Consider the following 27,487-nt stretch of genomic DNA (forward strand, 5'->3'; position numbering starts at 1 on the left):
TTTCATAGTATGCATAAACTATGCATAGATGTTGCTATTAAATAACATTTCTAATTATATGAAGTTAATCACAAGATCCCCTTACATCAGAGTCCACAGACTTCCCCTTTACATCAGAGTCCACAAAGTTCCCTTTTACTGTAAGGGGGAACTCTGCAGACTCTGATGTAAGGGTGAACTCTGGGGAGTCTAACATAAGGGATACTCTGGTGTACGGCGAGGACTCTGATGTAAAGGGGAGCACTGTGGCCTCTGGTGTAAAGGGGAGCTCTGATGTAATGAGTGCTCTGAGAACCCTGATTTAACTTAGCAAACTTACTTAGAGGCAGGAGAGAGAAAGGGGGAGGGGGAGACTTAGTTCAGTCTGAATAATGTTTCAGACTATCTGAAACCCGGACGCATGATTCCAAACCTGAACTGTCCGGGTGAATCCTTAAAGCGGGGGTTCACCCTATTAATAAAAAAATAAAAATAAAAAAATTTCCTCTAGCATAAAATGAGGCATAGTAGCGCGAGCTACAGTATGCCTGTCTTTATTTTTTTATCCCCGTACTCACTGTGCAATCGTAGAGACAAGATTACGACTCCCAGCGGGGAATGGGCGTTCTTATGGAGAGAGAAGGTGATTGACGGCTGGCTCTGGCACGTCACGCTTCTCCGGAAATAGCCGAAATAGGACTTGGCGCTTCACGGCGCCTGCGCATAGTCTGTGCGCAGGCGCCGTATAGCGCCGTGAAGAGCCGAGACCTGTTCCGACTGTCTTCGGGGAGCGTGACGTGCCAGAGCCGGCCGTCAATCACCTTCCCTCTCCATAGGAACGCCCATTCCCCGCGGGGAGTCGTAATCTTGTCTCTACGAGTGCACAGTGAGTACGGGGATAAAAAAATAAAGACAGGCATACTGTAGCTCGCGCTACTATGCCTCATTTTATGCTAAAAAGTTGTTATGGAGGGTGAACCACCGCTTTAACAGGTGGCAATCTTAGCGGGTAGGCCGCAATCATGGAGGGATCCTGCTGCTTCTCTGGATTTCGTCGGCTCTATTGTGCACCCAAGTTTTACTGGGATCTCGAGCGGGATGAGGATCAGCTCCGATTTGGTTTCCCCATGTTGATGTGGTGCGGGTCTCCTTCAGGTCTCTGCCAGGCAGTTTGCCCATCTTCTGTCAGCTGGAGCACCAGGACTAAGCGTTTATCTTAGTCCGCAATACCAAAAAAGTAATCCAAAAGCATCAAGGCAATAAGACACATTTGATCAGATACTGACTCAATGATCTAAAATCTAGAGATTAAGTTTTCCAATTTTTTTTTTTAGGTAGAAACGTGCATGTAAGTTTTTTTTTTTGTAGGAGCCTGGAAAGCATTTCACCCAAGATCAGCAGATTGTTAGTACAGTGCAGGGCTCCTGCAGACTGCCTGTGTAAGCTGTCTGCTGGTACCTCATACAGATAGGCAGTTACACACTGACAGGAATGAACAATGAACCGCCTAGAGAGCTTTATTGAGAACTACAAGCCGACAACCACAAAGACTGTTGGTACTTGTAGTACATTCATTCACAGAACTCTGTGAATGAATGACGCAGCTATGTGGGCGGAGCCCCACACTGCCACACCCTTTTCAAATTGTGACAACAGGTGCGGAGAGAAGATCCCTGGCCCCCTGTCACAAGGAAAAGCTGCAGGACTAGAAATAAGTAACATGTTCCCAAAGGTGAACTTATCCTTTAAGGCACTCCAAATTTAGGCCAAGTGTGTAGCTGCAGTATGGCCGTTCCAGCAGATGATGTAGGGTGCAAGCTGTGTACTTTAATTCTGACTCGCTGCTAAATTTCATCTTTTGAAAGTTTGAAAGAGTTGGAATTTCAAGGCATATAACACATGTTTAAAAAATCTGAAAAGATGCAGAGAAAACAAACTTTAAGAACAAAAGTAATTTCTACAGTGTTTTCTTTATTAAAAACAGCTTACACCAATTTTTTCCCCAATTTTTCAAAGAACTGTAAAAATCTATCTACAATACGATTTGGTTTTTGGACCTATAAAGAAAATCAGTAAAGAAATTCCGAAAAATTGAAAATCTGTCAGGATCAAAATTTTACAAATGAATAAGGCCCCATACACACTATTAGATTTTCTGCAGATTTATGTCTTCAGATTTACGAAAAACATGTAGTGCAAGGGCCTGTCTGATTGCATACAAATTGAAACTCTTAAGCCACGTACACACGATTGGTTTGTCCGATGAAAACAGACCGATGGACTGTTTTCATCGGACAAACCGATCGTGTGTGGGCCCCATTGTTTTTTTTTCCATCGGTGGAAAAAAATAGAACATGTTTTAAATTTTTCCTATGGATAAAAAAACAATAGAAAAATACGATCGTCTGTGTGGAAATCCATCGGACAAAAATCCATGCCTACTCAGAATCAAGTCAACGCATGCTCAGAAGCATTGAACTTCATTTATTTTGGTTCGTCGTAGTGTTGTACGTCACCGCGTTTTGGCACAATCGGATTTTTGACTGGTGTGTAGGCAAGACTGATGAAAGTCAGCTTCATCGGATATCGGACGAAAAAATCCATCGGATTAGATTCCATCAGATATCCGACCATGTGTACAGGGCTTTAAGGTTTGATTATATGGTTTTGGTCTTATATGGTCTTAATATTATATGTGTTTTGGTAAATCTGAAGGCATAAATCGGCAGAAAATCTAATAGTGTGTATGGGGTCTAACACAGCAAATGAGTCACTAGTTCCACATTCAATACTGCTACTGTATTTTCATAAAGGTTTCATGTACCAAAGAACATCCTAGGAGGCTAAATGTGACAAAGCTGTATCTAATCTGTCAGAAGTAATTAATATATCTAAAGCTGCAACAAGGCTTTTCTGACCTCTAGTGGTCATCTAATATAACAGGTTTTGTTCACATTCTACTAGACCTTTCCACTCAATTTAAGTGCATTATTGAACATGCGTTATTGTGCTGTATTTTATGCATTACTGTGTGTTGCAGTAAGGCAGTTCATTCCAACAGCAACAGAAGAAAAAACATCCTTGCAACATTTTCTTCACACAACGCACACTATGTGCATTGCGGTGTGCTGCGCTGCAGGCGTGTGACCACCCACTGTGCTTATGTGTTGGGGTGACAGTTTTAAATGAATGGCACTCTAATGCACCATGCAAAGAGGCACGTGTTAACATGTGTTGTGGCAAAGTGAAGTAAAACGTGCATTGCTGCAATGTATAGGTCGGAAGCCAGCATTTAAGTTTTTTCTACATATGTAGAAATTATGGGCCAGATTCACGTATCCTGGCGTATCTTTGTGCGGGCGTAGCGTATCCTATTTACGCTACGCCTCCGCAACTTAGACGGGCAAGTGCAGTATTCAAAAAGCACTTGCTCCGTAAGTTGCGGCGGCGTAGCGTAAATGCGCCGGCGTAAGCCCGCGTAATTCAAATGTGGAAGAGGTGGGCGTGTTGTATGTAAATCAATCGTGACCCCACATAAATGACACGCCTAACAAACGGCGCATGCGCGCGCATGCTCAGTATCACGTCGAATTTACTCCATAAGATACGCCAGGCCCATTGCCTGTGACGTGAACGTAACCTACGCACAGCCCCATTCACGTACGACTTATGTAAACGACGTAAAAAGATACACTTGCTGACGTCCATACTTTACATTGGCTGCGCCTCATATAACAGGGGTAACTTTACGCCGGACGTAAGCCTAACGTAAACGGCGTAGCGGGCGCAAGTACGTTTGTGAATCGGCGTATCTACCTAATTTACATATTCAAGGCGTAAATCTACGGAAGCGCCCCTTGCGGCCAGCGTAAATATGCACCCAAGATACGATGGCATAGGAGACTTACGCCGCTCGTATCTTGGCTAAATGTATGCGTAACTGATTCTAAGGCCTAGTACACACGAGAGGATCGATCCGCGGAAACGGTCCGGGGGACCGTTTCCGCGGATAAATCCTCTGGCGGATTTTGATCTCATGGTTGTACTAACCATGAGATCAAAATCCCCGCGGAATTCCCTCCGCGGTGACGTGTCGCGCCGTCGCCGCGATGATGACGCGGCAACGTGCGCGACGCTGTCATATAAGGAATTCCACGCATGCGTCGAATCATTACGACGCATGCGAGGGATGGAATCGGACGGATTGATCCGCTGAGTCTGTACAGACCAGCGGATCAATCCGCTGGACTGGATTCCAGCGGATAGATTTCTTAGCATGCTAAGAAATCTTGATCCGCTGGAAATCCATCCCCGGGGGAAAAAATCTGCGGAAAAATATCCGCTGGATCGTACACACCAGGGGATCTATCCGCTGAAACAGGTCCGCGGATAAATTTCAGCGGATCGATCCTCTCGTGTGTACGGGGCCTAAGAATCAGGCGCATAGATACGACGGCTCTCATTCGGACTTACGACGGCGTACGTGGAGATACGCCGTCGTAAGTCCTTTGTGAATCTGGCCCTATATGTATTCATATAGATAACTTGCCTGACAATACTTTTTAACCTTATTATCTACATCAGGGATATGCAATTAGCGGACCTCCAGCTGTTGCAAAACTACAAGTCCCATCATGCTTCTGACAGTGGTGTCATGCTTGTGGCTGTCAGAGTCTTGCTATGCCTCATGGGAATTGTAGTTCTGCAACAGCTGGAGGTCCGCTAATTGCATATCCCCGATCTACATATTAAGTATAAAAGTTAAATGTAGGTGTTAAAAAATAAAACTACCATTGTCAATGCTGAAACATCAAAGGGGCAAATGAGAGAGATGTCCCTATATACAGTGGGGTCACAGAGAATGATTGTATCCACCTTCTAACTGGAAGTCAGATTCAAGCAGCAGCAGCAGCAAGGAATTTGGAGATTTGGTGGAGGTGGAGAGCGAAAGAAGGTACATTTGAGTTAATAAAACATATGAAATAGACCAGAGCGCTTTTTGTGGTTCGGCACTGCATCGCTTTAACTGACTATTGTGCGGTCGTGCGACGTGGCTCCCAAACAAAATGTACGTCCTTTTCCCCCCCACAAATACCACCCTTCTTTTGGTGGTTTTTGATTACCTCTGAGGTTTTTATTTTTTGCGCTTTAAAAAAAACAACTGCGACAATTTGGAAAAAAAGCAATATTTTTTCCTTTTTACTATAAAAAAAATCCCCCCAAAAAATATTAAAAAAATTTTTTTTTCCTCAGTTTAGGCCAATATGTATTGTATTCCTAGTTCCCTCCGTGCTCATTCCTCCCACTCGCAGCGGCAGCACACAGCTGTTTTTGCTGGCCAGACCCGACCCCAGGCACTGGCAGTGTTGGTGACTGAGTTATAGGGACATGTTGCTGGCAGTCTGAGTTAGCACAAAACAAGAGCACATGGATGATTAGGGTGTGCCTGGGCACACCTGGCACACCCCGCTGGGCACGCCTATGCATGCTGGTATTATGCTATGGGAGTCCCTGTGCAGCCATGGGTGGTGTGTATCATGGCCCTGCAGGGACTCTTGTATAGCAGTAATGTTTAAATGATCAGCCAACGGTGCTACAAAAAAAAAAAAAACTGAAATATATGGCTGACTCAGTGTAGCACTCACTCTAAGTAGCTACCTGGCTTTCCTGGGGCTAGAAATCACCTTGTGTGAGAACATTATTTACATACATTTAATACATTATCTTCTGTTTTCATTGTTACCAGGACTTAATGAGCTACAGGAACATCATTGGTGATCTGAAAGTATTTCTTGATAAATATGAAATTGATATACTTATCCTTTTGGCCAGCTACACATGTGGAGAACAGTCATCAAGACAACAAATTGCAGTCTATTCAGACAATCCCGAACTATGTAGTCAAGTAAGTTATTTTTAAATCCTATTTTGCATTTTTATTTTTTATTTCTTTATTTTAGATTTTTTTTAAATGTATATACAAAGTCAGATCGTAAAGGAAGGTGTGAAAGGAAGTGGAAACAATCAAGCTTTGCTGATAGAGGGTGTATTGATCAGTAATGTATAAACAGAATCGGTCATAAAAGTCAATATTTTCCTTTCTCTTGACTCAGGGTATATAACTTTGTTGTATAACACAGATATATAGTAAAATATTGGCTGATTCAGTTGAGGAAATTGTGACCTGGCTCAATTTGGCGAGGAGATCTATGTCTAGAGGTGTGACATATGGCCCAATGCACACTCAAGCCAATGTTGTGAACCCCCTAGGGCAAGGGTCTCAAACTGGCGACCCTTCAGCTGTTGCAAAACTACAAGTCCTATGAGGCATTGCAAGGCTGACAGTTATAATCATGACTCCCACAGGCAGAAGCATGATGAGACTTGTAGTTTCACAACAGCTGGGGAAGTATGAGACCCCTGCCCTAGGGGGTGGAGAGAATTAAAGTGATTGTAAAGTCATGTTTTTTTTTTAAATAATGAACATGTTATACTTACCTCCTCTGTGCAGTTGGTTTTGCACAGAGCAGCCCAGATCCTCCTCTTCTCGGATCCCTCTTTGCTGCTCCTGGCCCACCCCTCCTATCGAGTGCCCACACCGAGCAGCTTCCTATGGGGGCACCCAAACCAAATCATAGCTCTGTGTGTCCATTCAGACATGGAGCCCCGGCTGGGCCCCACCAGCTCCCCTGATTGCCTGACTGAAATTGATTGACAGCCACGTGGGCCAATGGCGCCGCTGCTGTGTCTCAGCCAATCAGGAGGAGTGTCCCGGATGGCTTAGACATTCATGGACATCGCTGGAGAGAGAGGTGCTGGGGAGGCTGCTACACACAGAAGGCTTTTTATCTTAATGCATAGAATGCAATAAGATAAAAAAAACTTCTACCTTTACAACTGCTTTAACCACTTAAGGACCGTTGCATGCCTATGTACGTCAACAGAATGGCACGGCTGGGCAAATTGGCGGATATATATGTCCCCTTTAATTTGCCGGCCGTGTGGTCACAGAGCTGAAGAACAGGTAGATGTTAGTGTAAACGCAACATCTCCCCGTTCTTCCTAGTGACATGTCACTGATCGTCTGTTCCCTGTCATTGGGAATAGCGATCAGTAACCTGTCACGGCAAGCCACGCCCCTTAACAGTTAGAACAGGCTTTAATAAAGTAACACATGTTCATAAGATTTTTTACATTAAGATCTCTTTCACATATATAGTTAATATCTTAGGCCCCGTACACACGAGAGGATCCATCCGCTGGAATTGATCCGCGGACCGGCTCCAGCGGATAGATCCCCTGGTGTGTACAATCCAGCAGATCTGTTTCCGCGGATTTTTATCCCCTGGGATGGATTTCAAGCGGATAAAAATTTGAAGACATGCTTTAAAACCTATCCGCTTGAATCCATCCCAACGGATTGATCCGCTGGTCTGTACAGACTCACCGGATCAATCCGTCCGAATGGATCCCCCGCATGCGTCGTAATGATTTGACGCATTCGTGGAATTCCTTATATGACAGCGTCGCACACGTCATCATCGCGGCGACGGCGCGACACGTCATCGCGATGGGATTTCGGCACGGATTTCGATCCGATAGTGAGTACACTCCATCGGATCCAAATCCGCGGAAATCCTCGAGAGGATTTATCCGCGGAAACGGTCCGGTGGACCGTATCCGCGGATAAATCCTCTCGTGTGTACTAGGCCTTATAGTGACGCACTAGGTAATAAAACCAAAAGATTATCAAACTCAGGGAACTAGCAGCTTCTAGAGGAAGTCTAAAATTGGTGTAGTTAAGATAACAAGTCATCTGATCTATTCAAATAGTTTTTTTTTTTTTTGATGACCATTTAGATTTTAAAGTATAATATGTGAATGGAAAAAAGTACACGTTAAGTAACTAACTTTATGTATATTTTACAGGTTTGCTGTGAATTGGAAGAATGTCAGAATCCCTTTCTTGATCTCCAGCCATCAGACAATGGGTGGGATCAGTTTTTTGTTTACCATCAAGAAAGCCCATTGGTGACCTGTGATCAAATTGCAGCAATCATCAAAGATGCCATCAACAGAAGGCGTATAGGCATGGTTCCCAATAGCCGTACTTCCTCTACAGAGGCTGTTGCAGGGAGTGCTCCATTGTCTCAGGGTTCATCTGGTATTATGGAATTATATGGCTCTGATGTAGACCCTCCTCAAAATCCTGTGAATTTTCCAGATAATCAGCAGGAGGCAAATGGATCTGCACAAGTCCAGGTAGATGTCAACATAGATCTTGTAAGCCCAGACAGTGGCCTTGCTACAATAAGAAGCAGCCGTTCATCTAAAGAGAGCTCTGTTTTTCTTAGTGATGACAGTCCAGTTGCTGAAGCTGCTGGTTCTCATCATAATTTTTCTGCAGGCATTGATTCTTATGGGCCTATCCCAGAATGTGTCATCATTGAAGAAGAAACACCTACATCCAGAAACAGTGATAACATTGATCTATTTAGCTTTGATCTAGCTCCAAACATCCATTCTGAATCTTCATCACATTCTGCTGACTATTCAATGGCTGATGATTTTTTCTTTCAGAGTGATTCCTCAGAAGGACATCAAGCTGTTGCTCAGAAAGAACATAATGAATTGCGGTTCTACAGAGAAAATATGGCTAACTGTTCAACCTCATTATTGCAACCAAAAGTTGCTAATGTTTCATTAGCGGAAGTAGAAAATATAAGTTTAGTAGAATTTGATGACAACTTCATGCATAGTCCTGAGAACCATGAGGACTTATGTGATAAAAATCCAAGTATTAGTGATCTGGCTGAATATGATGCCACTTTATCTTCTGAGGTCCTTGGACATGCAGAAGTTAAAGTTCCCCCAACACCAATGAACAGTTTAGTTGAAAGTTCTCCACTGGACAATGGGCCACCCACCTTTTTCTCAGATGATGTCATAGAAAATATAAACAAACTAGGATCTTCAGACATATCTCAGGTTAAATATGGGTACTGGAGGAATGGAGAGGACCCAGATGCCCTGTTGAATGACACATGGAGTTCAAGTGAACAGGAGTCTGTATTTCAAAGCCCAGGCTCGTGGAAAGACCAAAAGCCAAAGGACAATAATGAAAGTAGAAACTTAGTTGATTCATTTCAACTAATGGGACCATCCAGTTACAGGCAAAATAACAGAGGCAATCATGATAAAAACACTATGCAAGAAAACAGACCTTATTCTGATGTATGGAAAGCAAACAAACCATTACATAGCGGGTCAGATCCATGGTGTGATTCCTCAGATAAACTTGTACAGTGTAACAACGAACCAGATAATTCTTGGAGCGCATTGCATGGCATAAAACATAGGAAATATTTTACAGAAATTAATGAAGTAGGTGATACAGAGAGTGACCAGTATTCTGAAAATACTCCCATTGTCGTGGAAACTAAAATGGGTCAAGATATGCAAGAAGAAAACAAACATTCCAAAAAGGCAAATGGAATTCCTAATTTAGTAATAAGCTCAAAATGCAATGTCTTTGAATCGGATATAGAAGGAACTACTGATTTAAAACACATACACAGAAATCTTTGTGGCTGGGATTTATATGACAGTAATCAAGAGCCAAGTGCTATAGATGACCATATTGCCTGGGAAGACCCCTTTTTGTCTTATCGATGTATTGATTTTACATCTCCTACTACAAGTAAGGATTGCATAGTTTCTCCTCCAGACACCAACTACTCCACATCTGACTCAATTTCATCACCTCTTTATGATGATGATTTGCATGAAAACCTGTGGCAAGAGCAAAATGCACCTGAGCAAACTCAAAATTTCTTACCTGCTGCTTACACTGAGGAAACCATATTAAATAATACAAGTGCTCCAAATTCTGCAAGTAGTGATATGAATGAAGGTAGAGAATCACCTGGCTTTTGCATAACAACTGAGAAAACAAGTGAAGCTGTTGTCGAAATGCAAGAAAACGACACAATGAACAACCAGAAAATTTGCCTGTTGCAAGACATTGGCTCTGAACGCAATAATGGAAAAAAAAAGGTACTAAATAGAATACATGTATCTAATGAGATTGATGACAGGTTGGAATGTTCACCCAAAGCAAGCAATGATAGTATATTTCAGTTTTCTGTTGAAAGTAATTGTTCAAGTCCTTTTGATATTATTCAGAGTGATTTTCAGAGCTCTTTGTTGCCATGTACCTCAAAAGATTCATCGCCAAATAATTTATCAGATAATACTTTGTTAGGAAAGCATGAGCCTCATCCAAAAGTTCATAAACATAGCAGTTTAAACACTGATCTCCTTAATGACCTTGAGTCTGTAAAGCCACCAGCTATCCAACTGGGTTGTTCTACTATACCACAGAAGGTATTAAAAGTGTCTGAAACACAGAATGAAACCACAGGCGCCCGTCAGCTCATGTTTCACACACAAGAAGATGAAAACTTTGATGTTAACATTAATCGTGAATATGAAGATGCTTGGGATTTGCAGTATGACACAGAATCTTCTTCTTTAAACACTCCAGATGAATTGGAAAATTCTAGCTTAAGTTATTTACCAAATGTTAATCTGCTTAATAATTCGATTTCAAGTATAAAAGAAGGCCACGAGGCCTTAAACAAAAATTCAGATTCAGTTATCCATTTGTCACCTGTCAATGACACTAGATTTCAGGCCAGTAACGACAATCCTGAGAATTTAACTCAAAACTCATGCCCAGAGACTTATAAGTTGCAAAAGCCCTCATTTTCAGAAAAACTTTCACTCACTGAAAAGGAATCTGTTAGCAAGAAGATTGAGATTAAAGAAAATAATTTCAACCCTTCAAGCCTTACTGTTGAAGGTGCTGTTTGCCAAGATGATATAATAAATAGTCCTCAAAGCATCTCAGGATCTGCTGAAACTGATTCAGATTTAAGTCCAGAGGTAGTTAATATCAATACATCTGAAGAACTAAAACTGAATGCTTGTTATAACGAAAACAATCTAAGTGGCTCTTCACTTTCCAGTTCAACAAGCCCAGAGCCAGCGGCCGATGGCTGTAACACTACATATGATGAGACAACGTGTGCAAGTAAAAATGGATATCTTCCGGTTTCAAAAAATAATGTGCAACTCTACAGCTTCTTGAAATCTAATTCAGATACAGGTGATAATGTTAATGCCCAGATGATCCCACTGAACACTATTAACAAAGTTCCAATGAATCTAGATATTTGGAATACTCGGGTATGTGAAGATTCTGAGTCTTCAACTTCTAGCCCTGAGTCAAATGAAGTTCTAGATCATTCCAGTTCATTAGAGAAATATACTAAAAACTGTTTTGAGAAGCAACTATTGGATTTGGATTCTACAGGATCAACGTTATTTGAGAACAATGAGTCAAATTCAACTACTCCAGGCATAGAAGACCAAACATTAGAAGAGCAGCTAGGTTGTGTCCACAACTTTTCTTCTGTGGAGTACAAAACAGAACAGAGCAATGCAGATCTTGATGTAACTGAATCTACTCTATATTATAACAATCTAGTGGATTGCTATGCTGTAGATCCTAATGACAGGAATGCAATATCATTACAAACATTATTACCCGACTACAAGAATTCTGAACAGCAAGGAAATGAAATATTAGAATATTCCTCCTTAGAATCACAAAGCAATACACTGTCACAAATTGAACAAAGCCATTGGCCTACAAGAAATTGCAAGTGTGCAGATATAGTCCCCTTGGCATCATTTAGTGGAGATTATCCTTCACCTCATCATTGCTTTGAGGATCCTTCAAAGGAAAAGGAAAATATCTGGACAAGAAATACAGATGTTAGCTATATGTCTCCGTCTGACTCTGAAGATAACTTTAACCCTAAATTAAACAGAGGAGAAATAGATATACATGTTGTCCAACACGTTAAAGAAACAGATTTGATGACGCAAGTTCAAAGCAATTTTCCAAATATTTGTAAAAACAACCAAACTCATATTGTAAATGAGCAAGGTGATTTATACACACTGCCTGGTTACAAAGATGTAAATGCTAAAACAAGCCCCATAAACATATCTGACACTACAGAAATAAGCAATATAAACTGTGGTCTACAGGACGATGACTTGTTGTCCATTGGTGAGCTTGAACACAATAGTATAATAAGTAGCTTTGAGCATTGTGAACGATTACACTCTACAAGTTCCTTGCACTCCGACTTTATGCCTGATATCTTAGATGACCACAACCTGGAATCTTCTCCTTTTTTTTGCGTGGATCCAGACCTTTGGAACATGGCAGAAACAAATTGCAATAACGTATCTTTAAAAGACAGTCCTGATGTGTTAAATAGTTGTGAGAACAGTTCCCAGGCTTCTAATAGCCCAGATCTCTGTAAAGAGTATGAAAACGGTCAAATCTACAGGCAGCAGTCAAACATATGGACAGACTACTTCCCAAGAACAGCAACTCAGCCCGACAGTACAAATGTGAGTCAATATGATTCTCAGGAACAGGAACCTTCAAATACATTGCATACATCTGCTAGTAATGTCTTGGAGTTGGACTTCATTGATCATGAACATAATAGCAATGTAAACACTGATACTGCGAACTCTGTGTTTTTTTTTAAACATAATGTTGACTTAATCAATAGAGGCCAAAGTCCATCACCTGGAGAGAATGAATATTTAATAAGGCCAGAGACATCAAATATAACGTTTGCAGACCATGCAGCTCCAATAAGTCATAGTGAGGAGGCAGAAGATCTTAACCAGATAAGAGGTACACAGGCAAAAGAAGAGGATGCACATCTATATCCACTTCTAAATAGCAAAGGAGCTGGGAAAGATGCTGGATTCACAGAAAGGATTCTGAATAACCCAAGTTCTCCTCCAGGTGGCAACATTGGACTGCATAATGGTAAGAACATTAACCGTTGTCATTTCTAAATATTAAGCTGGGTTCAAACATTGCTATTGATGTGCAGTGCATTAATGGGTTGTCACACAGCTCAGGGGTCTAGAAATCGGACCTGCAATTTTTTGAACGGTGCTCCACACTGCAGCGCACATAGTGCATTGCCTCTCAGTGCACTGCGGTGTGGCACACCTCCATCTTTAAGGTACATTAGGATGCCATTCACAAATGATGGCACCGCATTGCAACATCGCAAGTAGAGCGTGGTGCCGTCCATTGCGGTAATATGTACAGAAATGTGCACGTTCCCACAACCTGACACTGTGAACGGAATCTTAAAGTGCTGTCTAAATTCGGCGACTATGGCTTTAAGCTCTGAGTCTTGGTTAAACTGACATTTATAAATGAGGACAAAAGCAAAGCTACTGTATATTACACAATATGAAATCCACACTTAAAATAAATTATATTCTTTAAATGTTTTCAATCATCTCAATTATTCTTTTTTTTATTTTTTTATTGGAGGTCACATTCAAACAAGGAAACAGACAATTAGAAATTGTAGAAAATGTATCAGATAATCTTGATTTAGCAGTAGATGCAGAATGGCTTGGGAAACAAATCTGGATAGTACCTTTATTAATCCGGGTAGATATCAGTTAGCCGGATTCAGAAAGACTTACGACGGCGCATCAGTAGATACGCCGTCGTAAGTCCGAATGCGCGCCGTCGTATCTTTGCGCGCATTCTTAAAATGAGATACGCCTCACTGTTGCTAAGATACGACCGACGTAAGTCTCCTACGCCGTCGTATCTTATGTGCATATTTATGCTGACCGCTAGGGGCGTGTACGTGGATTTACGCGTTGAATATGTAAATGAGCAAGATACCCCGATTCACGAACGTACGTACGCCCGTCGCAGTAAGCTACGCCGTTTACGTAAGACATATGCCAGCGTAAAGATAAACCACCAAAAAGATGGCGCAGCCCATGCAAGGTATGGACGACGGAACAGCCGTTGTATTTTACATCGTTTGCGTAAGCGTACCTGAATGGGCCTGGGCGTAGGTTAAGTTCACGTCGAAAGCATTGAGCCAACGTCGTTTCGTAGGGAGAATTTGCGACGTGATTCTGAGCATGCGTGCGCATGCGCCGTACGAACGGCCCTCATTTACATGGGGTCACGGTTAATTTAAATGTAGCCTGCCTACTACATGCCTACTTTGAATTAGGCGGGGTTACGCCGGCCCATTTGCGCTACGCCGACGTAACTTACGGAGCAAGTGCTTTGTGAATACTGTACTTGCCTCACTATGTTACGTTGGCGTAGTTCAAATGGTATGCGCTACTCCGGCCAAAAGATACGCCATTGTATCTGAATCTGGCCCAGTGTCTTTAAAAGTATTTTATTGTGGGAATGTAGACTGTCATACAAAGAAACATTCTTTTTCTTTTACAGATACAGACACGATATTTCAAAAGACAATGCCTGATACAGTTTTTTCAGCAGAGTCCCCAGATACAGTTCAGTCAACCTCCATGACCATTGTAAGTGAAAACCAAGCTACCTATGAGTCCCGATTCCATCCTTTTCACTTGGGGGAGAAGAGTCCCTCTATTTTTCTTCAAAAGAGAGAAAGTAAGAAGACATCAGAAGAAATCTCAGAACACAGCTGGAGCATAATTTTAAGCCAGACTTCTGATACCTCTCCTGAAGATATTTTCAGCAGAGCCGACACCGGAGATGGTGACAGAGATCTGGCTTCGTATGAAGGATGTGATATACAGGAAAGATCTCAGACCGCAATCAGAGATAATGATTATGCGGAACTTGAAGAAAGCTTTGAACTGTGTAAAATGGACGACAGTTATACCAGAACAACCAAAGAAACAAATAATCATTTCTTTTCGTACAACAATGGGCTGCTGTCAAAGCTTTCTCCAGAAGGTGGCGCATGTGCTCTCCATCTGGGTAAGAATGCTGCTGAGCAAAGGTAAGAATACTTTTATAGTGTTCAGTCTGCAAAGAGTGTAATGCCGTGTACACACGATCATTTTTCGGCATGAAAAAAACTTAGTTTTTAAAAAATGTAATTTAAAATGATGGTGTGTGGGCTTCACATCATTTTTCGGGTTCTGAAAAACGACACATTATTTTTTCGAACATGCTGCATTTTTTAACAACGTTTTAAACTATGTCTTTTTTTCGGGTTGTAAAAAATGATCGTTTGTGGGCTAAAACGACGTGAAAAACTTGCGCAAGCTCAGAAGCAAGTTATGAGACGGGAGCGCTCGTTCTGGTAAAACTACCGTTCATAATGGAGTAAGCACATTCATCACGCTGTAACAGACAGAAAAGCGTGAATCATCTTTTACTAACACAAAATCAGCTAAAGCAGTCTCGACGGAGGCGTCATCCGCATGGAACTTCCCCTTTATAGTGCCGTTGTACGTCACTGCGCTTTGCTAGAGCATTTTTTTAAAACGATGGTGTGTGGGCAACGTCGTTTTAATGATGAAGTTGGAAAAACGTTGTTTTTTTCTACATGCTGAAAAACTCCATTTTTTTTAAGGCTCACCATACATGTTACAATCTAACCATACAATCTCTGTAAGATCTACCAAAACAATATAATTTGAGGGACTATCCAAGCTATACATATCTAATCAGGCAGGCTGTTGCATCACATACATGATGGTAGCTCTAAAGGAAATTGAAAAATCAGATTGTAACGTGTGATGTGAGCATAAGGCAACTAATACTGTTACTTTCTGATATTGAGGGCTAGTAAATAATAATATATAATGTTCAAAATATATGAAGTTAGCACAGTAAGCGCAGACAAGGCACTATTTACCTTTTTTTTAACACCTAACGGCACATAAGTGCCCATGGCAGCAGGAGGTTATGTGCTGAGAGCCAATCACAACGGTCACATAATACAGAGACTGCTGCTTCAAAGCTAAGCATTAAATGCATTTAAAGGATCACCGGAGGTGGTGCGGCTTCTGTATCCTGTAACCGCTGTGATTGGCTCTCAGCACACAACCTCCTGCCTCCGTGGACCAGTGGCGAAGCTAGACATTCTTTCACCCGGGGCGAAGACTCAGTTCCCCACCTTCTCCACCTTACATTAGTATCCCCCTTTACTTCAGAGCCCTTGCTTTCATCCGTTCCCCCTTTATATCAATGTCCCCTCTTACATCAATTCCACCTTATGTCAGTTTCCCCTTATACAATGCCTTCCTTGCATCAGAGTCACCCTTTATATCAGAGTCCTCTCTTACACCAGAGTCCCCCCTTACATAAGTGCCCCTTTACATCACAGTCCTTCCTTTCATCAATGTGCCCCCTTACTTCAGAGTCCCTCATTTTTCAGAGCCCCTCCTTACTTCAATTTCCCCTTACAATAGTGCTTTCCTTGCATCAGAGTCCCCCACTTACTTCAAAGCCCCCCCCCCCCATTACATTAATTTCCCCTTACAATAGTGATGTCCTTGCATCAGAGTACCCCCTTACTTCACAGCCTCCCTTTAAGTAATTTCCCCTCTTTAACCTTTTACCACTTCCATCAGCTCATTCCCCACAGTTACAACCTTCTGTACACCACCCTATTAGATTGTAAGCTCTTCTGTATTTTAATTGTATTATAACTGTATTGTCTCCCTTTTATATTGTAAAGTGTTGTGTAAACTGTTGGCGCTATATTAATCCTGTATAATAATAATAATACTTCAGAGTTCTTCCTTACATCAGTGAGCTCCCTTACTTCAGAGCCCCCCCCCCCCTCTTACATTAGTTTGCCACTTTATGTCAATGTCCCCTCTTACATCAGTTTCCCTTTACATCAGTGTCCACCCTTATAATAGTGCCTTCCTTGCATCAGAGTCCCTCCTACTTTTGAGCCCCCCTTACATCAATTCCCCCCTTTGTATCAGTGTCCCCTCTTATATCAATTTACCTCTTACATCGGTGGCGCCCTTACATAATTTACCCCCTAAATATCATACGAGAAAGAGATGAGGGGAGAGAGAGAGAGGTGAGAGAGAGAGAGAAAAAAAAGTAGAGACAAAGAGGGAGCGAGAGAGAGGGAGAGAGAAAGAAAGAGATAGAGAGAGAGAGAGGGGGGGTAGGAGAGAGGGGGGAGAGAGAAGGAGAGAGATTGATTGTGTGTATGTATCTGTCTGTGTGTAATCTTCTGACCTACGATTCAGCCCAGGGGATCTGCTGTGTACCAGGCACATTCCTCCACCCGTTCGGGGTCACCATCATCACTGCCTGACAGCCTGCAGAGAACAGGTGGGGGGGGGGGACAGCGGGGTGCGCACATGTCCTCTCAAACGCAGCATTGCCAGACACAAGCATCTGACTTCTCTCTCCTGCATCAAGCTTCCACACCCCTCTCCACAGCTCCTTGGGACATATCACTGCTGCTGTGTACCACTGCTAAGGGAAGAGGGGGGGAAGGGGGGCTTCACGCTCCTTCTCTAGCACCTGCCAATATACAGGTGACCTGCACCCCCACTGATGTCCTCCTTCAGGCTCCCTCTTATCCCTGGCACATCGGGATGCCCAATGGCCACCTGCCAGGAGAGGAAAACAATCAAGGGAAAAAGGAGAGAGAACACCTGTAAAGATCAGGAGGCGCTGCGCGGACAGAAAGGATCAGGGGGAGCGCACAGCCTGCACTTCTTTTCCCACAGCCCGGTTCTCCCCTACTCACCCCTAATGCTGGATTCACAAGAGTCGTGAAGTTGCTCTCACTACTCCTGAACGCTGCCGCGCCCCTCTCAATGTGGTGCCCTTGCCCCTGCCCCCCCCAGGTTTCGGCCCTGCCGTGGACACATATGTGTGTGGCTGAGCATAAATATGCACATTTCTTGCTGTGGCATTATGCAATATGCAGTCGGCAAGAGGTTAACTTTACTGAAATGTATCAGAATGACAAATCATTCAGCTTTAGGCCCCTTTCAGACGTGCGGACCGTATGTCCGCTTTTTCATCCATCCGTTTGCGAATGAAAAAGGGACATACATTGGTCCCTATGTGATTGCGGGTGTCAGCGGATAAACATCCGCTGACACCAGTAATCACCCGCCTCCGCAAAGATCCGATTTTGCGGACAGAAGAAAACCCTATTTTTTCTTCCGTCTGCGGATCGGATGTACACGGACACACGGTCCCTGTTCATCAGATCCCCCCATAGGGGAGAGCGGAGAAAAGACAGGGCAGTCCCTGCACAGTGTGCGGGGACCGCCCTGTCAGCCGCCAGCTCAGCGGGGATATACGGAGTGATCCCCACTGAGCTTACGGACACACGGAGGCGAATCATTGCTGATCCGCCCTGTGTGAAAGGGCCCTTATGCACAACAGCATGTTGCAATGTTCTGTTGTGTGGTGACATGTGGTGCGGTGAGCTGGATGCATTTTTACACAGTGCGCACCCCCCTACATGTATAGTGTGAACAAGGCATATAGATGAAAAATGTGCTTTGGCACCTATGCAGATCAGCACAATTCAACTTTCAATGTTATGAATAAACTCTTATGCCGCATACACACGACCGAAATTTCCGAGGAAAAAAGTCAGACGGAATTTTTTCATCGGATATTCTGACTGTGTGTATGCCCCATCTGACTTTTTCCGTTGGAAATTCTGACGGACTTAGAAGGAGAATATGTTCTCTTTTTTTTTTCTGACGGAAAAAAAATTATATCGGAAATTTCGTACGTCTGTATGGAACTCTGACGGAGAAAAAAACATGCATGCTCGGAAACAGTTTGACGCATGCTCGGAAGCATAGAACTTCATTTTTCTAGGCTCGTCGTAGTGTTGTACGTCACCGCGTTTTTGACGGTCGGAATTTGGTGTGTCCGTGTGTTAGGTATAGAGCGTACCTGGTAGTAGAGTCTGACTTGCAGGAGGAGACCTCTCTTACAGCCCTGGCTCAGGAGTCACTGGAGTGGGGACAGTGAGCTCGATAGCCCAGCGAGGTAGGAGTGCCTGGTGTAGTTGTAGTAGCCTGGCACAGTGGCAGGATGATGATCCTCTAGGGATGGCTGGAACTGTACCAGTAGAGATGGTTGTAGGTCAGCGACCCAGGAGCTGGCAGGTACAGGAAGCTGGAGCAGGGTGAGACAAACTGGGTTAGGTGTAACACAGAGCAGCAGACAGTAGCAGGGTCAGACAGGCCAGGTCGGAGCAGGTAATCAGACGGTTGGATACAGGAGACTATGCGTGGTCAGAGGTACAGGCAAAGTCTGGCAGCAGGTAGGCAGATAGAAGACTGAGCAGGGTCAAAGCAAGCCAAGGTCGGGATTGGAGATATCGGATGGTCAAGCAGAGCCGGGTCGGTACAGGTAACGGATAAACAGGTATGCAGATTACTGGTACAGAGCTAAAGATCAAACAGCAATGCATCATTGCATTAGCTGGCTTTTTAAAGGCATAATGGCGCCAAGTATCGCTAACTTGCACGTGCGCGCACACGCGTGTGAAATTGGCGCACTTGCGCCGGCGCACAGGCACGGATGAATGCTGCTGCCTATTCTGCACAGCAGCGCGTGTGCGCATGCACGCACGCAAGAGCCTTCTTCCCATACTAGCAGGTCCCTGATATTGTGTGTATGCAAGACAGCTTGAGCGGAATTCCGTCGTAAAAACCTGTCAGAGATTTTTCCGGCGGAAAAGCTGATCGTGTGTATGCCCCATCCTCTGCCTGTGTACAAAAAGCTGCAGCTCCCATGTGCTGACTGGCCCGCCATCTTCTGGGCATAGTATAACATGTCCCTTGGGGGGTCTTTTACCGTACCTTTGGGGGTCTTTGGGGGCTTACCCACGTCCCTTGCCTTCTCCGTGCCACGTGCGCGCTGCAATAGAGGAGCCGCGGCACCATGTTGGAATTCCGGCGCTCCGGTCTTCGTCTATTTATGGGTCAGCATGGTCTCCGAGAGCGCCGCCGATACCACCGGGGGTGTCCAGGGGAGAGCCCGAACAGGATGCAGCCGATTCCGTGTGATGTAGCTAGCTGGGAAGAGGATCGTTGGAGGATCAGTGCGGGAGCTCCGTGATGCACGTCCTCTCACATGCCGCTCTCGGCCACGCCCCCCTAGTGCTGTATTCTAGAATTGCAACTACACCACCAGGTCTTCATCAGAGTGGGGAGCGGACATTTCCTGAGGCTGCACTTTTGAAAGAGCCTCTTTTCATCCTGCTGGTGGCTCTGATCATTCTTGGCCATTCTAGAAAGTCAGCATGAATCTTAAACCTTATTAAGGATTCTTATATTAAGTCTGTGAAATCTATGTTGGCAAGAATATAAATATCATTAAAATATTTAAGGAAAACGTGTTAGGAAGAATACTGACCTCTTCTGAAAATGTCAAATGCCTGGCCTTTATGTAGCCATTTCAATATTTTGCTAAAGTCCTGAATATATCCTGCATGAAACAGGCAACTACCATTTCCAGAAGAAGGTCAGCAAAAAAAACCTACGTTATATTTTCTTTCAGTCATCAATAAATTAATTTTGATTTTGTGAACTGTAATTAATTAATAATGCCTCTGATATAGCTTGGTATTAACAATTTTTCTTGGATAATTTTTTTTCTTTTTTCCTTTATTGTACTATAGGGGTTGATTAGTCATATAACGTTAATATATAGCCCTTAAGGATTTAATCCATTATAGTAGTGAGCACAAAGGCAAGGACACTTTGTCACTTTAACCACTTAAAACCCGGACCAATATTTAGGTAAAGGACTGCGTCGCTTTAACTGACAATTGTGCAGTCGTGCAACGTGGCTCCCAAACAAAATTGGCGTCCTTTTTTTCCCACAAATAGAGCTTTCTTTTGGTGGTATTTGATCACCTCTGCGGTTTTTATTTTTTGTGCTATAAACAAAAATAGAGCGACAATTTTAAAAAAAATGCAATATTTTTTACTTTTTGCTATAATAAATATCCCCCAAAAATATATATAATTTTTTTTTTCTCAGTTTAGACCGATACGTATTCTTCTACATGTTTTTGATAAAAAAAATTGCAATAAGCGTTTATTGATTGGTTTGCGCAATATTTATAGCGTTTACAAAATAGGGAATAGTTTTATGGCATTTTTATTAATATTTTTTTTTACTACAAATGGCGGCAATCAGCGTTTTTTTTCGTGACTGCGACATTATGATGGACACATCGGACACTTTTGACACATTTTTGGGACCATTTTTATTTTCACAGTGAAAGTGCTATAAAAATGCACTGATTACAGTGAAAATTACACTGGCAGTGAAGGGGTTAACCAGGAGGGGGCGCTGTAGAGGTTAAGTGTGTACTAAGGGAGTGTTCTTACTGTGGGGGGGGCGTGGCTGTGCGCTTGATTTCACTGATCGTCGTCCCCTAACACAGGGAACAGACGATCACTGACAGTCACACTAGGAAGAATGGGGAAGGTTTGTTTACACTCACCTCTCCCCGTTCTTCCTCTCTGTGACCCGATGGTGGGACACCGGCGGCGATCGGTCCGCGGGTCCCGCGGGCGTCGTCACGGAAGACAGGACCCAGCTCGCGACCCACGGCTGGGCATCTTAAAGGGGACGTACCTGTACGTCCATGTGCCCAGCCGTGCCATTCTGCCGACGTAAATAGTCGTGCGGCGGTCCTTTACCCGGTTAAGAAAACCAAAAGTGGCTTACAGGTACAGAAGTCTGCACATATCTATGACAGATTTCAGTATGGGCAATCTTTACAGGCAGAGCTCCAAAGACTTACACTTACTCCCCACCTAGCCCAACCCGCTAATACTGCACATGAGCCAAATTTACTCCACAACAAAAATCGGAAGTGGAGTTGGTGAGCAACTCATCTTGGCCTAAATCTGGCCAGTTAAAAATATTAGAACTGCATATTCATTGTTTAGTGCCCAGATACTCTGAATATGTAACAGCAAAAAAAATCACAACCACTATGTAAAGGTTGTGTTTACCCACATGGTAATGCACAGATGTTCCACGCACCCCTGTGCAGGCAGTCTCATTCATGTCAATAGGCATGCAGTGTCTACATGAGCACAATCCCTTCTCTCAATCTGGCATCCATGTGGGTGAGAGTGCACAGCCCCAAACGTAAACAGTGTGAGTTCAGAAACATGCACCCAAACCAATGTCAAATTGAGAGTAGTGACTGTGTCCATTTAGTTGCTGCTTCCCAATTAACATAAATTTAACTGCTGTATGGGGATTCATGGAACACCTGTGCATTCCCGTGTAGGTAAACATTGCCCTTTCAGGGGTGTATACTGTAGTATGCCCTGTGTGAATAAGGCCTCACTATGTTTCTTTATTATTTTTACAATGTTATTCCTAATATTTTTTTTTACTTTTTATTGGGTGTGGGTGTGGGGGAGGGGGTAGGAGGGCTCGGGGGAATCATCAGAGGTGTCTAAAGGGACCCCTGATGTCTCTTTTATTGATGCAGACAAAGTGTCTTAAAGTGGAGGTTCACCCAAAAAAATCTATTTTTAACATTAGATTGAGGCTAATTTTACTAAGCAGAATCGTGTGTTTTTTTTTTTTAAATCAATGCAGTACTTACCGATTTAGAGATCAATGTTCTCCCACCGCTTCCGGGTATGGGCTGCGGGACTGGGCGTTCCTATTTGATTGACAGCCTTCCGACGGTCGCATACAGCGCGTCACGAGTTCCCGAAAGTAGCCGAACGTCGGTGCGCAGGTGCCGTATAGAGCCGCACCGAAGTTTGGCTTCTTTCAGCAACTGGTGACGTGCTGTATGCGACGGTCGGAAGCCGGTCAATCAAATAGGAAAGCCCAGTCCTGAAGACCATACCCGGAAGCCACGGAGAACATCGATTTCTAAAACGGTAAGTACTGCATTGATTTAAAAAAAAAAATTTTCGGGTGAACTCCCACTTTAAGACAAAGTGTTCCCTTTCTCTGCAACCCTGAACACACTCAGTGATAGGTGGAGGAAGATGGCTGGACACTGAGCTGCCCAGGTGCTGAATGTGCAGTGTTGCGGTCACCTTCCACAAGGTGAAGGAATGAGCCAGAAGCCTCTCATGGGCCCCCCTACAGACCCAGGGCCCTTGGGCCGTGCCTAAGTGTCCAATTGGACTGTCAACCCCTTATGTAGAGTGATAACCATGTACTTTGGTGTGGAGCGGGGTTTGGTGTCGTACCTTATATGTGCTGGTTGATAAAACTTTCCAGGTACTCCAGCCTCTCGATAATCCTCAGGGTGTCCCCCTTGTTCTCCGGCTCCATTTTGGTCAGGGGGCACATAGAGGCCTGCCATTTAGTTGGTCACCCAGCCCACATAGAGCAGGCACAAAATATTACTCATCCTACTCAGGATGACACAGATGGTTTTCTGATACCAACCATCCTCAGCTGCCTCCATAGAGCCAGGCACTGCCACCAACCCCTCCACTGCTTCCCATTGCAGACAGTGTGCTGCACTGAGCCCACAGAGGGGAGTGGCAAGGGAGGCGCAGTGGCACCGAATGGCCTCTTAGGGGTATTGCAGCACTTCCTTCCCTGCAACTTGTGATTGCTGCACAATGGCCCTGGTCTTCGATCTGTCAGCAGCCTCTTGTCAGGCCCCCTACTTGTCAGTAGTGCCCGAATGGTCAGTCCACCCCTGGCCCCAACTGATAATTACAAACAAGAACACAAGCAATAGTGAAGTAAAAGAATAGACAGGATTTCGGAACAGAAACAAAGAAAAAAAGAAGAATAGAAGGAAATGGGTTGAGAGTCACCCCTCCACAGCCAACGGCCCGGATCATTAGATTACCATATCATTCAAAAGGTTGCATATAGTGCAGCCAAGGATTCCATGTCTTCTCAAATTTAGTCTGTTTATCTTTAAAAGGGCTAGTATTTTTTTATGTGCAGCATAATCCAGGAATTTATTTTATTTTTCATCGTGGCTAGGTCAACAACTGCAAACTTCCACACCCTCGCAATAGTAATTTTAGCCGCTATGTGTGCCTTGCCTGATGAAGGGATCATGCATGGCTCTGAAACGTTGCACTTGTCTTTGTGATGTGATCTATCTGCAATAAAACCTTTGGACGATAACTGAAGATTCCTGGTGTGCTGCCAAATATGTACATTGCTTGTGCGTGCCTTTGGGCGCCCTCCATAGGCTCATTCCAAAGTGCTACCTTCACATTCGTAACTGTATGAAGTAAAGTGAAGACACTGATCCATAACCATCCAGCTCTAAGGAAAGTTTACCTCACATGGAACATGGTACTCTCCTGTCTGCGTCCAGGTAAATGTTGGCTATCCTGGAGGGGACCATGTACCAGTGGGATAACACCTTATAACTTGCCATTAAGTTGTGTTAAGTATACCATAGTGCATTCTAGGAATCCATGTGGATCAACTTTAGGTGGCATACCCTCCCCTAGATCCATCTCCCACAGCCATTGGTAGGACAATCTGTCTGAAGTGGAGAAAAACAAATACAAAACAGAGATGCCTCCCCGGAGGGCGGAGTCGAAGTTTCATATCAGCTTCAACATTTATAAATATTCCACCTTCTAATGTTAAACAGTTTTTTGAATTTACCAGTGAGTGTTATGTATCAGTGCAATATATAAGTGACATTTGGGAGAACTTGGCACCATATTTTTGGCTGACTGAGGATGCCTGAAAAAAATTGATTTTAACAAGTGTACATAATAAATAACAAATACAGCATCAGTGTAACTTTATCTGATGGGTGTTGCAAGGCACCTCATACCTTTGTCTTTGAAAATGTGCTACATTTATCTCCTATAACAACAAATTAAAATGTACCTATTCTATTTTATTTAGAACCTAGACCATCCATTCTAAAAATATTCCCCCAGATGTTATAGTACCCGGTCTATTTGGCTTTAATTTAATAAATTCGCAAAATTCTATAAAAACTGTAAAATATAGACTCATCTAGTGCTCCTTGAATTTGATGCCCGACTTAAGGTTTAACCAATTAAGGACCGGAAGGATTTGCCCCCTTAATGACCAGGCCATTTTTTGCGATACGACACTGCGTTGCTTTAACCAGGGCTCAAGTCCTGCGGGAACGTGTGGGAACTGAGTTTCTGCACTTTTTTCACAGCAGGAACGCAGTTCCCTTTGCAGGACTAGAGCAGCCGAGAGCAGCCGAGCCGCCCGAGCCAATCCTTCACTAAGTGGCGATGCCCAGCTCGAGTCACTGTCAGGGGCAGGTGAACCTTAGTAATCCTTTATGTTACTGGCCGCTTCCTGTATATGGATTCATTGGGTAGTGTGTGGGTATTCCGTCACTTCCTCGATGTCGCAATGTCTCCTGGGAGCTTTTGTCATTGTTCCCAGGAGACATTGCGGAGGTCTGCCACGAGTTATCACAGGATTTAGAAAGAACTGTTCGAAGAAAAAAAAACATGCGGTTTAGTAATTATGCATATGAGCGTATAATTTTTTTTGGATCTTGGGTGGGAGTTCCCACACTTTTTTCCCCAGGACTTGACCCCTGGCTTTAACTGGAAGATCGATGTACCCAAGCAAATAGAGCTTTCTTTTGGTGGTATTTGATCACCTCTGCGGTTTTGAATTTTTGCGCCATAAACAAAAAATAGATGAATAAAAATAGATAATGCTGCGCTGTATGGAATAAGGAAATTAAATAAATCTCAAAGATATAGTGCTAGATAAAAAGTGCATCTAAGCAATAATACTTCAATAATTAAGTGGTGCATAACATCAAATCCAAAGTGAAAACAATATATACTCAGTGAACATAGCAGCTAGCCACAGGGCTAGAAAAAAAAATACACATAAGTGGTGGCTAAAATAATATGTGGAAAAAAACGTCCATGTTTATGCAGGAGCAGTTAACTGAGCGCTACTGAAGTGCATATATTAAAGTGCTGGTGCCAGGTGTTCAAACATATAGGGCCAAATCCTCAGCCAGGCGGCGTAACTTAACTTTCAGCAGTTAAGTTACACTGACTTAAAGTTTCTACCTAAGTGCCTGATCCACAAAGCACTTACCTAGAAATTTCAGGCCGTGTAACTTAAGTGCCGCCGTCGTAAGGCGGTCCTCCTCTCCGGGGGGGCGTTTAAAATTTAAATAAGGCGCGCTCCCGCACCGTCCGTACTGCGCATGCGTGTGATGTAATTTTCCCGACGTGCAGCGCGCGAACGTAATTGACGCCGGGCGGCTTTGTGGATTGCGACGGGACACTAAAGTTGCGACGGGTGAAAAAAATATACGCGCCGGGAAAACAAATAATTATAAAAAAAAATGACAGCGTCGCTCAGCATGCATTCCTGAGAGGGAGAGCTCCATGCCAATTTTCAAAGAAAAAAACGGCATGGGTTCCCCCCCCAGGAGCATACCAGGCCCTTAGGTCTGTTATGGGTTGTAAGGAGACCCCCCCTCCACCAAAAAATCGACGTAGGGGGTCCCCCTACAATCCATACCAGACCTGTATCCAAAGCACGCTACCCGGCCGGTCAGGAATGGGAGTGGGGACGAGCGAGCGCCCCCCCCCTCCTGAGCTGTGCCCCCCCAAAAATATACGCGCCGGGAAAACAAATAATTATAAAAAAAAATGACAGCGTCGCTCAGCATGCATTCCTGAGAGGGAGAGCTCCATGCCAATTTTCAAAGAAAAAAACGGCAGGTACCCACGTGGTGGGTGCCTACCCACGTGCACCCACCACGTGGGTACCTACCGGAGCATGATGGGACGGTGATGCCTATATAAATGGGATGCAAGGCGCGCTTCCATCATTACAGTGACAAGAGGCGACGAGGCAACATCGGAAGAGGGGAGAAGAACAGAAGAGAAGAACCTGACGTCACAGAAGACCGCGATGGCTGCCTGCTCGTAATTGAGCTAACACACAAAGATAGCAGGCAGCCAGCGCTGAAGAAGAAGGCACCGGACAGCTGTAGAAGAACCGGGGTTCGCCGAGTCAACAGCGGAGAGCGGCGAAGATAGAAGAAGACCCCCGGAGAGCGGAGAAGCCCCCCCCGGAGAGCGGAAGAAGAAACCCCCCCCGGAGAGTGGAAGAAGACCCCCGGAGAGTGGAAGAAGAAGCCCCCCCTTGGTAATAGAGCTAATAAAGAAGACAGGGGGGGCGTCCGGAGCAGAATAATAAATTATTTTAAAAACCCTTGTGTTGTGTGTTTACTAACTTTTACTTTTTGCCTCCAGGTGAATGGGTAGGGGTACGATGTACCCCATATACATTCACTTAGGGTGGGGGCCGGTATCTGGGGGCCCCCTTATTTGAGGGGACTCCCAGATTCCGATAAGCCCCCGCCCGCAGACCCCGACAACCAACGGCAAGGGTTGTCGGGAAGAGGTCCTGTCCTCATCAACATGGGGACAGGGTGCTCTGGGGTGGGGGGGCCCGCAGTACGCCCCCCTGCCCCAGAGCACCCAACCCCCCCATGTTGAGGGCATGCGGCCTGGTACGGCTCAGGAGGGGGGGGGGCGCTCGCTCGTCCCCACTCCCATTCCTGACCGGCCGGGTAGCGTGCTTTGGATACGGGTCTGGTATGGATTGTAGGGGGACCCC

The 27,487-nt window shown here is 44.1% G+C and overlaps 2 protein-coding genes across 9 annotated transcripts in view; both read left to right on the forward strand.

The window, feature by feature from the left end:
- Positions 1 to 14,720, forward strand: part of LOC120914001 (protein prune homolog 2-like) — a 238,018-nt gene extending 223,298 nt beyond the window's left edge. Inside the window, exons 7-10 of the mRNA XM_040324451.1 lie at positions 5,726 to 5,884; positions 7,909 to 12,904; positions 14,363 to 14,650; positions 14,692 to 14,720. Of these exons, the coding sequence (XP_040180385.1) occupies positions 5,726 to 5,884; positions 7,909 to 12,904; positions 14,363 to 14,650; positions 14,692 to 14,720 (5,472 nt within the window). The remainder of the gene's footprint in view (positions 1 to 5,725; positions 5,885 to 7,908; positions 12,905 to 14,362; positions 14,651 to 14,691) is intronic.
- Positions 14,605 to 27,487, forward strand: part of LOC120942938 (protein prune homolog 2) — a 159,259-nt gene continuing 146,376 nt past the window's right edge. For all 8 annotated transcript variants that reach the window (XM_040355920.1, XM_040355928.1, XM_040355910.1 and 5 more), the window contains exon 1: positions 14,605 to 14,897. In XM_040355920.1, the coding sequence (XP_040211854.1) occupies positions 14,761 to 14,897 (137 nt within the window). In that variant the 5' untranslated portion in view covers positions 14,605 to 14,760. The remainder of the gene's footprint in view (positions 14,898 to 27,487) is intronic.

This window comes from Rana temporaria, chromosome 1, assembly GCF_905171775.1.
Source record: "Rana temporaria chromosome 1, aRanTem1.1, whole genome shotgun sequence".
Classification (NCBI taxonomy): Eukaryota; Metazoa; Chordata; class Amphibia; order Anura; family Ranidae; genus Rana; species Rana temporaria.